Source organism: Poecilia formosa, unplaced genomic scaffold (assembly GCF_000485575.1).
Source record: "Poecilia formosa unplaced genomic scaffold, Poecilia_formosa-5.1.2 Scaffold123, whole genome shotgun sequence".
In the NCBI taxonomy this organism is placed as follows: domain Eukaryota; kingdom Metazoa; phylum Chordata; class Actinopteri; order Cyprinodontiformes; family Poeciliidae; genus Poecilia; species Poecilia formosa.
Window position 1 is genome coordinate 232,902 of NW_006800062.1, and position 15,501 is coordinate 248,402.

Genomic DNA, 15,501 nt, shown 5'->3' on the forward strand with positions numbered 1-15,501 from the left:
AATCATCTTTTGGCAAAAAATGACGTAGGTCTTTATTTTAGGAAGGTGACAGTTTGTAAAAAAACTTTTTCTGAGAACATCCAGTTACCAAAACATGCATGGACCGTTTTAAAATACGAGTTAGAGGCTGTTTTTGTCTGTAATTTTGACAAAATTTTACCTTGTAAGGACTTAAAATATTTATATCTCTTATCTTCACACAGCCGACTACAAAGAAGTGTTCAGTGGCATCAGCAACGTGGAGGAGGTGGCCTTCAACGCTTTCTCCTTCGTGTGGAACCCCAACGAGGAGGCGAAGGTAAAGACGGCACCTTGTCCTGATGCATGCACGGTTTCTCTGCTGTCGTGAGCTGCGTTAGCCGAGAAAGTTAAACGAGATGCGTTAGCTGACATGTTGAACGGCAGAGCAAGGGAAACGCTGGCAGTAAAACAAAACAGAAAAAAGAAAAAAGGAGCGGCTGAAGAGGCACAGCAGGAATGTAAAATATGCCTTTTCCCTGTCAATCTCCAGCAGACCTAGCCTCTCTGCTGGCCCCTGAGGTGTTAGGTGGGGCCAATAAACCTGCTACAATTGGGCACTAGTGTGGGAGACGAAAAGATAACTACTTAGAAATAAAATTTAAAAAAGTGCTGCAGGTGTTCCTGTTTTCATTCAAACTGAAGTTCCCTCAGGAAAAAGAAGGGGAAACTCACCTTCTTGTTCAATTTAACTTTCTAAATAATGCACATGAATAATAAAAAAGGGATTTAAAATATTTTATTCTTCTTTCCCCTCAGATTTACATTGGAATAAACTCCCTGAGCACCGACTTCTCCTCTCAGAAAGGGGTGAAGGGCCTGCCTCTGAACCTGCAGATCGACACCTACGACTTCAGCTCAGGAAACAACCAGCTCATCCACAGAGCTGCCTGCCAGGTCAAGATTTTCTGCGATAAGGTAATCCACTCACATTCATTCACTGTTTTTCCAAAAGCCATGTCAAACAGGTATTTGTGGGATCGGTGCCATTATTGTAACCTCCTGTTTGCGTGTCTGCAGGGTGCAGAGAGGAAAATGCGTGATGAAGAGAAGAAGAGATCCAAGAGGAGGGGAAAGAACACTAATGATGCACATAGTGAGTGTTTTTTAAAAAGAAAGGGATTATTATTACTTGTCCTGTTGCAATAAATTGATTAATCGAAAATAAACTAAAACAAGCGCAATAATTTCCTGTTGCGTAATTTATCCTTTTTCTCGTTTCTTTTTTCCTACTAAAAACTGGATGATAAAAGTCTTATAATTCATTTTTATTTGTTGTTTTGTTTATTTATTTTGGATATTTAAAATGCCTTCCAGTTCCAGTGTAAAATATTCATTAGAATTTAAAGTTTACAATTGTGTTACTTAAGAATGTTCTCAAAACTACAATATTATCATTTACCAGAGTAACTTGTGGGACATTTTGCAAACTTCGATATTGTGACAGGCCTAATTATTACACTGTCCAATGAATAATAAGCTCACTTTGTTGAACCTCTTGGTTTGTTTGCAGCCAAGTCTGTTGTGAGCAGCACCATCGGCTCCGAGTGCACCTTCTTCAAAACTCTAGACGACCTCGTCACTCAGCCAGTTCTCTTCATCCCAGAGACACACCTCACCAGCTTACAGCGCATGGTAAGCCCCTCGTTAATAACCTTTCTTGTCTGCGTGCACAGCCCTGCAGGTGATGGGATAGGCACGAGCGAAGCAGGGAAAAACTGTGGGAAAGTATGCAAGGACGGGGGTGGGCTTGGGAAACTGGAGGAAGCGGGACGGCGATGTTAATAACACCAGTGAAAGTGAAGCTAAACACAGGCTTCGCATCAGATAAGCTAATTGGAGTCGAAACCAGGCACAAGTTCAAGCATCTGCAGCCTGAACATGTGGCGTCTGAGCCTTGGGGGCTTGCACGAAAGCACGCAGACAGCCAGGGTAACATCCCCAGGTCGATCCGCCGCACGCCGCCCTCATCTTATTATTTTTTTACATGTCCTTCACTCATCAGAGCTACAACAACAGTGTGGTTAGAGAGCTGTTCAGACAGGCCAGCTTTCCCACAGTCCCTAAGCTTTACATGGGACACGTTGTAGAGTTTACGTAGGAGCCAGTAAATGTCAGGCTACTAAGATGCTAAATGGATTTAAAATGCAAATCATTTTAGATTCAGAATAATTAAAGTTAGGGTGACTCATGAAAAGAAGTGGATACCTGATTGAATGGTGTGATTAGGGGTATGATGGTGCTATCTGCCTCTCCTCATCAGTGTCCACGTCAGAGTGGTTCTGCTAGAGGTCATGGGAAATAAACACTTCAAGCAACGATAAAATGTTTTTTTTTTTCATGAAGGATATTAGGCAACGTCTTTATCAGTGGAGCTGTATCTAATCAGATCTTTCTTCTCCCCTCCATTGTCTCACCAGGCCACTCCTATGGACGACATTGAAAGGTAAGCGCATGTAAAAACACTCCAGAAAAAGAAAAAAACACATTATCCTGTGGATGTCTGTCACCTTTCCATCAGCCGGTTGCTTTTGTCTGACGTGGCTGTTGGTTTTGTGTTGGCAGGAGTTGTCTGAAGAGGCTGTATCCAGACAGAGAGCAGAACGGCTCTCCGCCCAGCAAACAGACACGCAGAGAAGACCCACAAAGAGGTAGAACATTAAAAACAATCCTAACGCAGGCATGGGCTGGCTCAGGTTCTCACGCCGGGACGACCTTAAGGAAAAACATCAATATCATGGAGTTAATGCTGCCAAATTAATGTCATTAGGAACAGTTTATTTTGATCCTGATACCTGGATTTTCCCACATTAGTTAGCTTATTGGTTTATTTTTACGTTGGTGGTTAACACAAATGAGGCAATGTCAATAAACATTGAGTGTAAAAGTAGGTACAAGACACACAAACAGAAAAAAACAAAAACTTAAATTGCAACAATAATGGCCCAAGTCCAACAAGTAGGAATTTTCTAAATTAATCATGTGAATCAATGTGCATATTTTGGAGATTTGGCTTAAGAAACTATCTCCTTCCTTCAAGTGGAAGAATACTTTTTTTTTTTTTAAGGGATTAGCCTCCTGGAATATGTTGGTTTTATTTTCTGTTTTTTCCAGATTTAGACTCCTGCTAAGTTTGCATGTACTTACTGTGCATGATGCAATGCCACTCTTACCTTACCAACTATAAAACAGCATCACGTTAAATAAAATGATGTGATTCTCTAGTTTTCACACCATTTTTCCATTCAACCAAATTCCTGTTTGTGATGAAAGCAAACATTTATTAGCCTTATTTTTAACATATGTGTGGAGCAACATATGTTAAACTTTTCATTTCATTCAGTTTATTCAGTTCAGTTTGGTTTGATGTATATCCATCACTGATGTACAAAAAAATATAATCTGTAGCCCTTTAAAATTCACATCCAGAAAGACATTACCAGATTAGCCCATTACAGTCCAGTCATGTGCTTTCAAACACATGCATTCCAGTAACTTAGTGATAATAAAATGCAGTAAAGTTGGTTTATAGTTCTAATTTCTTTTTAAAAGTCCTCATTATAAGAAAGTTCGCCATGTGGTGACAGTAAAACTTCCCCAGTAGGACCAGTACTGTGCTCTTGATGAGCCGTCTTGACAACACAGGAAAAGAAAAGAGCAGAAGCAAAATGCAGTTTTCTAATCTCTGAAACATAACGATGCTAATTCATTCTGCTGAAATGTATTTAAATGGTGGCAGTATATAATTTGTACCAATGGCATAAAAGTTTGGATAGAACATTTTATCTAGAGACTAATTATTTAATTGGTTAGCTCCTAACTTGCTTGTGGTAGTTTTTAAAAGTGAAATCTTAATAACAGATTTCACTGAGGAGAGGCTGTCACTCCTTTTGTTTTTAACAGCTTTCTGTTTTTCACAATCAGAGGTATTTCTAAACAACTTTTAGTTCTTCTTTTAGAAGCTAAGGGAAGGCGTTGCACCCTTCTTTAAGCTAGCAACAGGTGCAGGAGGGACAGATCTATAAATCAGGAGGAAGCCAGTTTTATTCTGACACTGATTTGCCTTTTGTTGAAAGGACATTAAACTGTTTTTTCTGAACCAGCCCATGCCTACGCTCTATAAAACGTGTTTTTTGTTCTTCTTGGTGCTGATTGTCTCTCTTGCTCTGTTAGTCCTGCTGTACGTGAGAACCGGCGCTGAGGAAGTGTTCGACGCGCTCATGCTCAGCTCGCCGACGCTGTCAGGCCTGCGAGAAGCTGTAAGTATCAAATGAAGACGTTCGTTGATGTCTTCCTCCTTTCACAAGTGTATTATCTTTCTCTGAGCAAGAGCTCACGCTCACTATCATCTCTACACCTTCCTCTCCTCAGATTTCCGAAAAGTACGGCTTGCAAAAAGACACCATTGGGAGAATCTGCAAAAAATGCAAACGAGGGTGAGTTCCTGAGTCTCGGGTGATTTAAAGGAGCTGACATGGATGCGTATGCTCAGGGCTTCGTTTCTGGCTTTATCCTCCTCATGCCAACAGACCGGGTCGGTAGGTTTGGCTCAGCCTGTGGAATGTTTTAATTGTCTCTCCTTTACAAAAAGGCAGCAGATGAAAAGATTTCACAGGTAGTGCAGATGAGTCATCAGCAGTTGTTTTAAGTTATTGATGTTTTCACAACTCTATCTTGTTGGAACATCAGGAAGTACTATTTGAAGCGATCCCTTCTCGATGGAGGCCTCAGGGCTTCCAGTCACAAGCTAAATGTTGCCTATCAAGTTATCGACCGCCGCACATCTGACAGAGATTACGTAGTTTATACTGAATCTGAACCCTTTGAGTAAATATACAAACCTGCTTGAAACGTCTTTCACTCTGAGCTGAGTCAGAAAATGGCTGTTGGTTTTTAAACCTGTGTTAGTCTGGGTTGTTTTCCTGCGCGACACCAGGGCAGATATGAAGTCCGTAACTTGTGACCTGCTTGGATGAGCAGGAACACCTCTGGGTTTTTTTCCTGCCTCTTGCTGGCAGCCGTCAGTGGGGGAAGCAGCCAAGCTAACAGGTTGGGTTACATTCTCCCAGCAGCTCACTCCCTTTTTTTTTTTCTTACTGCTACCTTCAATCAGTGCAGTCCCTGCAGGCGGTGTGCGTGAGCCGCAGGGTAGCTGGAGCATTAAAGCATCAAACGCTTAAAGGCTGACAGAGGCCATGTTTCTTACCCAGAACTCAAACAGATTTTGATTTCAGTGAAAAAATATTCATAGAAACAGGCACTGTGTGCTGTTTGGGGAAAAACTACAAAGATTGGCTCCTTTTAGATGTGTTTTTTTGATCAAACCTCTGAAGTATCGCCGTTTCTTTCATTATCTTGTAGAATATTGGTCAACATGGATGACAACATCATCGAACACTACAGCAACCAGTCGGCTTTCCTCATCGAGATGTGTGAGGTGGCAGCCGGACAGCTGCAGGTTACGCTCGTTGAAGTATAAACTCCCCTGAAGGACGGAGAGACACAGCCGGCGTTTGAAGCGTTGCCACGAGAGCTGAGGACTAAAAAACCCAAAGAGCTGGAGCCGGACTGAACAGACCCTCCAGATTTTCAGACTTTAAGATGAAAATGTTAAAACCATTTCTTGAATTTGTAAATCCCGGTCTGCCCAGTTCTTATGGTTTGTTTATTTGACTAAAATATTTTTAATGTAAAACATTTATGAGTTGCATTGTACATATATGTAAATAGATTAATATTACAGTGTTTTTATGAGCTTGACACGATTTGCTTTGAATTTCAATTTTCATTTTCAGAGCTCTAAACATCATTTGTGCTCAGCAACCTTTTTTTAAGCATTTTTAAATGTTGTAAATTTTGCTGCTTTCAGTCTACCCATCATTTCTTCTGCATACCCACTGGTGCGTTTTTATTACCCACAATCTGACTTTTCTTTTCTTTCTTTCTTTCTTTTTTTTTTACTGCCCAGCCTTTCTATTTGTTTTCCCTCCTAAAAATTGCCAGAAAAAAAGTCAGGTTGGAGTCGGAAACTAAAGTCAGACATTTCCACCGAGGTTTAGTATTGGCCATTTTTTTCTAGCCCAAATCTTCAGACATTTCTCGACTTTAACCTCGTTGAAAGAGTTGATCCCCAAATTCCCCCAAAATACTTTCAGGTTGAAGAGGAGACTTTCAAGTCATGCATGTGTGTGTGTGTATGAGGGAAAGAAAAATATTTTTTTTTACGGAGCACATCATTTCAAAGCAACCATGTATCCCTGCATTATTTCATGGCGACTCGTTCAGATTTTTCCTCTTTTTTCAAAGAAAATAAAAAAAATGAAAAAAAAAATTTTTTTGTCTTTTTGTCTGCTTCAGAAGTTCCAACCGATTTGACAATCAAAGACTTTGGAGGTGAAGTGCATTTTGAAAAAGATGAAACTACATGAAGGCATGAACCCCATCTGCAGGAGGTGGGGTTCATTTCTGTAAATTTGCAAAATGATTGTTTCTGAGCGAATATCAATGATGCTTCTCTCCTACTCTATGCCCACATATTGGGATTTTATGTGATAGATAAACACAAACTGGTGAATAATTAATGTTTAATATTCTTTGCAAATCTGAAGAGCAGCATATATTTTTATTTCACCACATTATGTTGCTATAATTACAGCTTCTAGTTTTTCGTCTACAAACGACATTTCTGCTCTTCTTTCTCTGCAAAATAGCTCAACTTTTGTCAAAGCCAATGTTTTATGAACATCAGTTTTCAAATTCTTATTTTACTTTAGGTCCAGACTTTAACTGGTCCGTTATAAGCTACTCCTTTGTGACTCCGTCTCGTATGTCCAGGGTTGTTGACCTGCTGGAAGGTGAACTTTGACCCCAGTCTCTAGTCTTCTGAAGGTTCTCACATGTTTTCTTTCATCTCTGACCAGCTTACCCAAAGCATGATGCTACCACCACCATGTTTCATCATTGTGGAGATATATTCAGAGAGCTCAGTCTCAGTATTCCTCCACATAATTTGCTGCATTTTGGCTAAATTTAACGCAGCATCACAAATGTGATTATTTGCGTTTCTTCTTGCTTCTCTTCCATGAAGGAAGAGTTTTCATCTCGTTCTTGACAGATTTTGCAGCTCCTCCCTCCTCCTGGCTGCCTCTCTGATTTAATATCTGTTGCTTTAGGTGAATGATCATTTCATGGGAGGTTCAGAGTTGTACCATAGTCTTTCTATTTGACGGGTTAAACCACGCTTTTTAAGAAGTTCAGAGCTTGAGGTATTTTTTAAAACCAAACCTTGGTTTAAACATTCCTGAAAGGTTCCAGATGTGTCTCTACTCTAATATGGCTGATTTAGACACCAGTGATCAGAGGAAATCACAGAACAATTCAAATTAAAGTGAGAATAAATTACACACAGGTAAACTCAGTGAGGTGACAACTGAAGGCAGTTAATTTGGATTTTATTTAGCTGTATTAAAGGGGGATTATTGCATATGTATGCCACACTTTCTAGATCTTTAAGCAGAGGTTCAAGAGGGATGAATACTTTTGCGAGCCTTTGCAGACTCAAATCAGAGCTCTATAACCTCAGAGAAACTAAAATGTAATTGCAATAGTCACTCTGCCCTGCGTATAACAGACATTACTTCAGCTGGCGAGAGAGGGGCACAGAGAGAAAGAGAGAGAGAAAGAGAGAGAGAGAGAGATGTGAAAGAGCAGTCAGACAGGGAAGGAAGGAGCAGGGAAAAGGGGAACACAAACAAGGACAGAACAGAAAACGGCTGAAATAAAAAGAACGCAGGCAGGAGCGAAACTGGAGAAAGAAGAGAAAGAAGAAACGATGGGGATAAATGGAAGGTGGCTGCAGCATCTGTTGCCAAAGAGAGAAGCATGTTAGCGATTCAGACCAGAGCAGCGGTGCAGCCTGCAGTCTGCAGTGAGATGCACAAAACCTCTCCTGAATGGTAAGTGCCTGACTCCCCTGGCTGCATTCGGGTGATCGTCTCTGTAAACTGCTCTAAGCATGCCCGTTTTCAGACAAAGCAGTGAGAGGGTCAGCAATGGTATGGTGCATATGATTCTCGGCTCATCACCAGTTTCTATGGAGATTTCTCCTTTTGTCGTTTCTACATCAAAGCAAACGAGAACCTTGGAATCCTGCGAAGTTGCAGCATTTTCAGGGCAGAAGCTTGATTTCTCAGGAGGATCTAATATCAGTCGAGTTGTTGAGAATGAAAAAGCTCAAACTTTGGCAAACAAAATCAGGCTTTGCTCTCTCAGACATATTAGGTGAGCTCTAATCACAACAAAAAAAAACTGGTGGAAACTCTTGATCCAAATTACAGCGTCTGTCATTTTCTGTCTTTGCCACCATGTCAGCTCACTGAGGACAAACCTGCAAAACAGGATAGAGTGAGCATGACACACGGCTGCAGGTATGTGTTCATGCAGCTATGCAGACAACTGCTGGGAGCGCAACAAAACTCACCAAAAAGAAAAACGTATTCAGTTAAGAATGATGGAAAACATAAAGACATGCAGATGCTTAAATAATGAGAATTATTTTAAAGAAGCCATTCAGTTTCACAATAATAATAACAATACACATTTCTGTAAGAATTTATTATTGTTTATATTTAAGTACATTAAAGAAAAAAACATAAAGAAAGATAAAATCAAAAATACAGACACTCTACAACCTACTACTATCAGCTAGAAATTATAATTAAAGCTAATGAGGAGATTTATCATCTTCCAGCAGGAACAACAGGAATAGAAAATGAAAGAGAGCCTCACTTTGGTCAGATGAGCTTTTTCTGTTCTCTGGATTATTTCATCTCAGTCGTGGTTTTTGGATGCCTTGAAGTGATGAACTGAAAATGAGTTTCCAAAGGTTGATGAAAGCTTCCAAGACATGGAGGAAAATGGAGAAATCTAGCAGAAACCTTTCAAATATTCAAAGAAAAGCCTGATATGTAAACAAAGTAAATATTATTATAAAACACAACAGCTGTGTCTCTTTTATATGTGGATTTCTGTATGCTTACGGAACATTATGTGCGTGATATGTGATGTCTGCATTGATGTTTGGACAGTGCAACTGGATTACAGAACCAAAACTGTATTTTTAATAGATTGTGCTTGTAATGGGTGCATTTCTAAATGTCTTACACAAATAAAATTTCCTAGAACTAACTGTAGAGCAGAGTGTGCAGCTTACACAAAGTAAGCAAAACTCAGATCAGCTTCAAACTGCAAGAAAAGAAGATTACAGTTCCATTATAAAATATTTTTATGTCATTCAGCTGTGGATAAACTGTGTTGATTCATATTTTAGACACAATCTATCTGGTATATTCTGAGGAAAGTGGCCTTCTCTACAACAAATATCAGCTCCGAAAGCTTCAATTTGTTATCGCTTCTCTGCTGTTTTCAGACTATGCAAACGGCCTTTAAGTACTTTTGCTTATATGAGATCCCTTTAAAAGACTATAATTATATTTTTACAGCATCAACTTCAGTTAACATTGAGAAATGGAAAGTCTGAACGACCAACCGTCACCTAGAGTAACAAAATGTTTCATTTTACAAACTCATTCTCTTTGCTTTGCAGATTTGGCAAAAGATCAGAGGAGATGAAAAAATGTTCTTTCACTTTGAGCTGGAAAATGTCTCCCCGGCAAAAACGAAACATTAAAAACAATAAACATGTTTTTATTTGCCTGTCTGGGTCTCATCACAGCACACCTGCATGTGACTGTCACCATCTCTGTCCCTATATACTAATGCAAACAGTTCCGTCTTCTTAAGCTATCCATCTTGTAGATCTTCAGTTTCATTTTGAAGAGCAACATTTTTCCAGTCTGCCATGTTAATAATCATGTTTAAAGATCAAATTCATCCAAGCTCTGTAATTTTTTCACCTCCTCAACATGCAGACATGTGTTGTTGTCATGGAAAATGTTAACACTGAACTCTTGATGGCATCTCATGATAAACACTACAGCCTGTGCCAGCAAAAAGTCACAAAGCTGCATATTTCAGAAAAAAAATCATTACAATCATTGCAAAAGTCTACATATGATGTTTTGAAAACCAAAACACTCTTCAACACACAGAACACACTGTGCAGTTGAAACAGCAGTCGCTCTTTAGTTTAAATAAGTTTTAGGTCAGCTTTAGAGCTAGATTATTTGTAAATTACAGTAGCTTGCAAAAGCAGCTTAAAATGCTTCACATTTTGTCACTTTATTACAACCACAAACTTAAACCCAATCACATAGAAAGAAACCTTTTGTAAGTTTGGTCTCGTCACCTCTTCCACCTTTTTACTGTGTTTCCTTCACGGTTTGCATCAAACTTTAAACAGGATCTCTGCGTCTCTCTTACAATGACAGCTTTCTTCTTGCCACTCCATAAAAACCAGGTTAGTGAATCTCACATCTACTACTTCTGTCAACAGATCCAACCAGCTGAGCTGCGGGTCTCTGCAGCTCCTCCAGAGCATCTGGATCCCTGATTAATTATCTCTCATAATCTAACCGTGCTTTAAACTTCTCCCTCACTTTGTTATTTGACTTCTGAATATCTTTTGTGTTGGCCAGTAACATGCAACCCCTAAAGTTTGTGCTTGTTGTATAACAAGATGTGAATTCTGTGAGTCCCTGAGACCAGATGTTTAGTCAGTTTATGCTTTGTCTTGTATTTTATGACTGCTATTGTTACACTGAAATGTTTTTGCTGCACAGCCTGCGTAGCTACAGAGTGATGAATCTTAAACTTTAAAACATCGGTGAAGGGCTTCGTGTTAAACTCTGAGCAATATATTTCCTTGTCTATGAAGCCAACTTTACAGTAAATAGTTTAGAGGAACATCTGCAGCCTACTGCTTGGTCTCAGCAGAAACCCACAAAGCCCTTCCAGTGTGAATCTGCTCCTTCCTGTTGTCTCAATATTTCTGATAACTGCATTTGTTTGACATAAAACCATATTGACCACGTCTGCAGTGTCAGGTTGCCTTGTCTGGAGGTTAACTCGAACTCAGACCTGACGTGATTACTAAACCAACAGATTTCCTCCAAGGTCACGCCTGGTTCTCAGGAGTCAGACTTTTAGAAAACAGCTCCCTCCTGTGCATGCATGCAGAAACACGGCCGGGACGTGAGCTCGCACACACGGCAACGTAGACTGAGATCCAGCAAGGTCGTCTCATTATTACAGCTCCACATACACGGCTGTCACATTGAGACTGCCCAGGTTATTGTATCCTAGCAACAGATTCAGGCATCGACCTTTTTTTTCAGTCCATAACAGGAGCACTGAAGCCAAGTGGTCCCTTTGTTTTCTCTCCCTGCTCGTTTTTGATCCTCTTCAGTGTCTCCACTTCTCATTTTCTATCGTCTTTGTCTAACTCAATCTTTCTCTCCCACTCTGACTCTTAGAATGAAGAACCTGCAGGTAAATAAAGCAGAGTTTTCATGAAGAGGTACGAGACAAGCCATTTATTTTACTAAACATTGTGCTGGTGGTGTTTGTGGTGCGCATGACATTGATTACAGAATAATTTAATTTATACTGTATTACTTTCTGATGTTAAATCATACAATTAATTTTTATTTATATTTGCTAAATGCCAGAATAATGAAAGAGATACTTTGCTTTTATCACTTCAGTCAAAATGAGAACACATACCACTGTTACGATGTGTTTAAACAATAGCGGAAAGTCCAGATGGAAAGTCCACATGATGATGTCATGACTGTGTGAGCATGTGACAAAGGTCAAAGGTGGATGTATTTTAAATACTCTGCTTCGTAGTGAGTGACATCAGGAGAAAATCAGGACATCAGGAAGGAAATGTTTGATTTTCATAACTCTGATTCATGTTTGGGTGTGATTTCCAGTTACCTGACGGTACCACCTTCATCTGTTCAAACTGTAAACACCACAAAAATGTTCAGCCAGGAGGAAGGAAACAGGTTCTGTAGGAGAGTGTGTCAGTATCCAGAAGCCTGCATCCATGCGAGCAAGGATGAAACCATTAACTATGAAGTAACCAATCATTATTATTAATTAGCCAAATTAAAACAGGTTGGATTTCTGATAAAATAATCAGTGTAAAAATACTACAACCTGTTATAATGAAGTTAGAGACTAGAGAGCCACATGAACAGCTGTGGGCTGGATTTGACCTTGTGTTTGATCTTTGGCTAAATAAAAACTTCTCTCACAACCTTTGCACTATTCATTTTAAAATCATAACTTTATCTCCTTCCTACATTGCTCAAACCAAAATCTACTCTCCACTGTAATTTTGCCTGCAGATGAAGGATCTGCTGCTAAGACTGATCTGTTATTATGTTGTATTGATGCTAAAAGGTTCAATAAACATGTTTGCGATGCAGCAGAGTATTTTTAAGGTCATGCCTAAAGCACAAAAGTCATCTATTGTACTTGCTGTCTTACTGTAAGAAGTATTCGGCTTTCTGTCATAATCCCATTCGGGTTGGGCGCCTTTGGATCCATGCCACTCCCTAAGATTTTTTTAGTTAATGCATTAAATTAAATAATTATGTAATGATTACAATACACCCCTGTTTTTTAACAAATAATCCCTACAAGGCAATCATTCTCACTGAAATTCACCTACAATAGGTCAAATTGTTTCCTTTGATCAGTTTTATCTGCTGTAAAATAATGGGGAGATTTTTAAGTATTAACGATGTTTTGTTCCCTTTTTCAGACATTTTGCAATCATGAGAATCCATTCAGTTAATGGAAATGGATACAATTGTTTTACTGCGAGATCCATGACATGCAAGGGTCAAGTTATTATGGTAGCAATTAATCCATGTCGTTAAAATTAAGTTCTGCTTTTACTTTGAAACAACTGCTGCTAATATTAAATCAGACTGTTTGCAAACGAGTTAGCAGTTGCTTCCTTCCCCTTAATTTTATTTTCTCTTCTTCTGGTTTCTTTCTTTTGTTTCTTGGTACCTCCAGTTCTTTTCCTGCCTCCTGCGCCTGCGGCTGTCAGATCGAATCGCTGTTGAATCAGCCGAGTCCTGGTGTGCACTAAACCAATCTGCACTGTTTTATGAGGCTGACAGGGGCTTCTGAGAACAACCGTCATGATAGTTAGTGCAAAATTCAATCTTCCAACCACCTGACTCAGCAAAAGACATCGAAAGGGTTGTGATTTTTTCAGGGCTGTGAAAATTAACACTTTAATGCTGTGCTAATTTACACTCTACGTGTACTAAAAACCCCAAAATTATTTTACTGTTGTTGACAAAATAATGTAGCAAAGCAGAATTTTACATGCAGCTCTGAACAAATAAAAAGAATGAACAAACACCAAAAGGAAAGACATGAGTAATGATCCCCTGTTCTACATCAGCCCTAATAAAACATTTAGAACTCATTAACTAGGTTCATTATTTAGCAATTAATTATTAATTCACAGCAACCCTTTGATTAATCTGATATTTGAATGTTTGATGGCCCTGTTCTAATGCCCTGTATGTAAACATCTGCTTTCAGCTCAAATCATGATTTCATTGTTTTCCTTTTTCAGAGTCGTTTCTCACATTTCTGCTGGAGATCCCAATCAAGCTGCATCCCAGTGAGCTAACAACCAGATCGTCTGTTTTAAGTGTTTTGGGGGAAATTCACTTTACATTCCCAGCACTTGTTTAATCTTTTTTCATCATTTAGTTACACCTCTTGAGAGACTTAAAAGAAAATCAGCTTTAGCACAAATGATGCAAACTCCAGTCTCCATGGTGATGGGGATTGTCTTCGCTCCTCTGGGACTTGTCCTTGTCTTCACTGCCGCCATCACCCCTCAGTGGCGGGAGGGACAGGCTCGCCTGAACATCGGGGGGTCGGGATCTCTCCTTCGGTCCGGAGCAAAGGGTCACGGTGTGGGTGTCAGGTCCGGCTCGGTGGAGGCCCTGCTCCTGTTGCGCTCCGACGGCCTGTGGGAGAGCTGCTTACAGGTGGAGCAGTCCGAGCTGAAACAGTGCTGGCCCATAGCCGGCCCGTACCAGAGAGACGCCAGGGTTCGGATGGTGCAAGGCCTGGTGCTTACGTCCTTGTTCCTGTGCGGCATCGGAATTGTCCTGGCTTGCATCGGGGTCCGATGCTGGACAGATCTGCCTCTGAGGAGGGTGGCGGCTTCAGGCGGACTCCTGGTGGTGGCCGCCGGCCTTCTGAGCCTGACCGGGTTGGGGGTTTACACCCACAACCTCAGGAGACTGGGGGTGGATCCCAGTCAAGGACTCAACAACCCCAAGTTCCCCCAGCTCAGCCTGAGTCCAGCCGGGTCGCTCTACTTCGGGTGGCTGGGTTCTTGTTTACAGGTGCTGGGAGGCGGCGCGTTGTTGTTCAGCTTCAAGCGACCGAGATGTCCGACTTGCCCGTCCCGCCAGGAGCAAGCCGTCTGTCCTGCGTGCCACTCGTGTCCTGAAATGACCAGTAAGACCGACGTGGACGTATATGAGGTCAGCTGTTAGAATGTGAGCACAAAAAAAAACAAGTTTTTCTTCGATAATCGTCAGAATTAAATCGAACCAAGTTTGTACGATTAATCAAAAAAAAATAAAAAAAATCCAGATTTTCATTTCTCACAAGTTTTAGCCTTTTGGATCTCCGAAATTTCCACGTTTCATATAGAACATTTCTGAGGCCAATATCAAAATTTCTGATTTATTTCTGGCAATCTTTTGATTTTAGGGGCTCAAAAATGTTATTTTCATCTTGAAAAAATTCTGAGATTAATTTCAAATTTTCAGCTTTTTTTGTTAAAATTTACTCATCGTTCTATCTGCAATGGCTCTAAGATGTTGTATTATTCAGCAAGATACTAAAAAAGTCATATTTCTTGAGGGCTGTGAAAATTAGCAGGTTAATCCACCGTTAATTTTTTTGGGCCTGATTAATGCACAAGCTGTCAACAAAGTTCACAAATGTGCAAAAAACAGAAGTTTTTCACACAAACCTGCCAATGAAGGAAGTAAAATTTGGAGTAAATATTATTGCTGATCCATATTGGAGTCTTGAAAATGTCTGTAAAATAATCCTGACAAAATAAAGTTTACTGTAAATATAAATTGTAAAATGTTGCAGTAAGAATTATGGATTTGTGGAGCTTTTTGCCTTTCTGTACATTAGTTTGAGTCAGAAAAAGACTGTAGCCATGTCAGAGAACCAGTGTTAGTTTTTAGATGAGGCTGTTGGATGCTAAATGGTTTTAGACACTGGATTTCCTGTGTGATATTTATTAGCAAAAATGGAAACGAGATGATCTGATGATGTACTTGTGTTTCTTTAAATGTTAGTCTTATATCGCTGAGGCGATCAGCGATGAGATTAAGTGTTGATCAAGATTTAGTTGTGTTTTTATCTGTTTGTAAATTGTGCGTTCAATAAAACATTTGAATGATACAAAAAGCAAATACCTTGTGAAGTTTGTTTGGGTAATGAAAACAT

General features: G+C 39.9%; 2 protein-coding genes across 5 annotated transcripts in view; both read left to right on the forward strand.

Annotated features, from left to right (window-relative positions):
* The window catches only part of grhl3 (grainyhead-like transcription factor 3), a 33,229-nt gene extending 26,880 nt beyond the window's left edge, over window positions 1-6,349 (forward strand). For both annotated transcript variants that reach the window (XM_007561092.2, XM_007561091.2), the window contains 9 exons: window positions 204-298; window positions 778-936; window positions 1,039-1,114; window positions 1,532-1,653; window positions 2,439-2,464; window positions 2,584-2,669; window positions 4,192-4,277; window positions 4,390-4,454; window positions 5,380-6,349. In XM_007561092.2, coding sequence (XP_007561154.1) covers window positions 204-298; window positions 778-936; window positions 1,039-1,114; window positions 1,532-1,653; window positions 2,439-2,464; window positions 2,584-2,669; window positions 4,192-4,277; window positions 4,390-4,454; window positions 5,380-5,497 — 833 coding nt within the window. In that variant the 3' untranslated portion in view covers window positions 5,498-6,349. The remainder of the gene's footprint in view (window positions 1-203; window positions 299-777; window positions 937-1,038; window positions 1,115-1,531; window positions 1,654-2,438; window positions 2,465-2,583; window positions 2,670-4,191; window positions 4,278-4,389; window positions 4,455-5,379) is intronic.
* A 1,339-nt stretch (window positions 6,350-7,688) lies between these two features.
* cldn23l (claudin 23-like) lies at window positions 7,689-14,620 on the forward strand. Of its 3 annotated transcripts, XM_007561095.2 has the most exons (3): window positions 7,689-7,973; window positions 11,451-11,494; window positions 13,586-14,620. In XM_007561095.2, exon 3 carries the CDS (start codon window positions 13,770-13,772, stop codon window positions 14,523-14,525), a length of 756 nt encoding a protein of 251 aa, XP_007561157.1. In that variant the 5' UTR covers window positions 7,689-7,973; window positions 11,451-11,494; window positions 13,586-13,769; the 3' UTR covers window positions 14,526-14,620. The 3 variants fall into 3 exon arrangements, with proteins under 3 accessions (XP_007561157.1, XP_007561159.1, XP_016531438.1); XM_007561097.2 differs by lacking the exon at window positions 11,451-11,494; XM_016675952.1 differs by lacking the exons at window positions 7,689-7,973; window positions 11,451-11,494 and adding an exon at window positions 11,519-13,145.
* The last annotated feature ends 881 nt before the right edge of the window (window positions 14,621-15,501 follow it).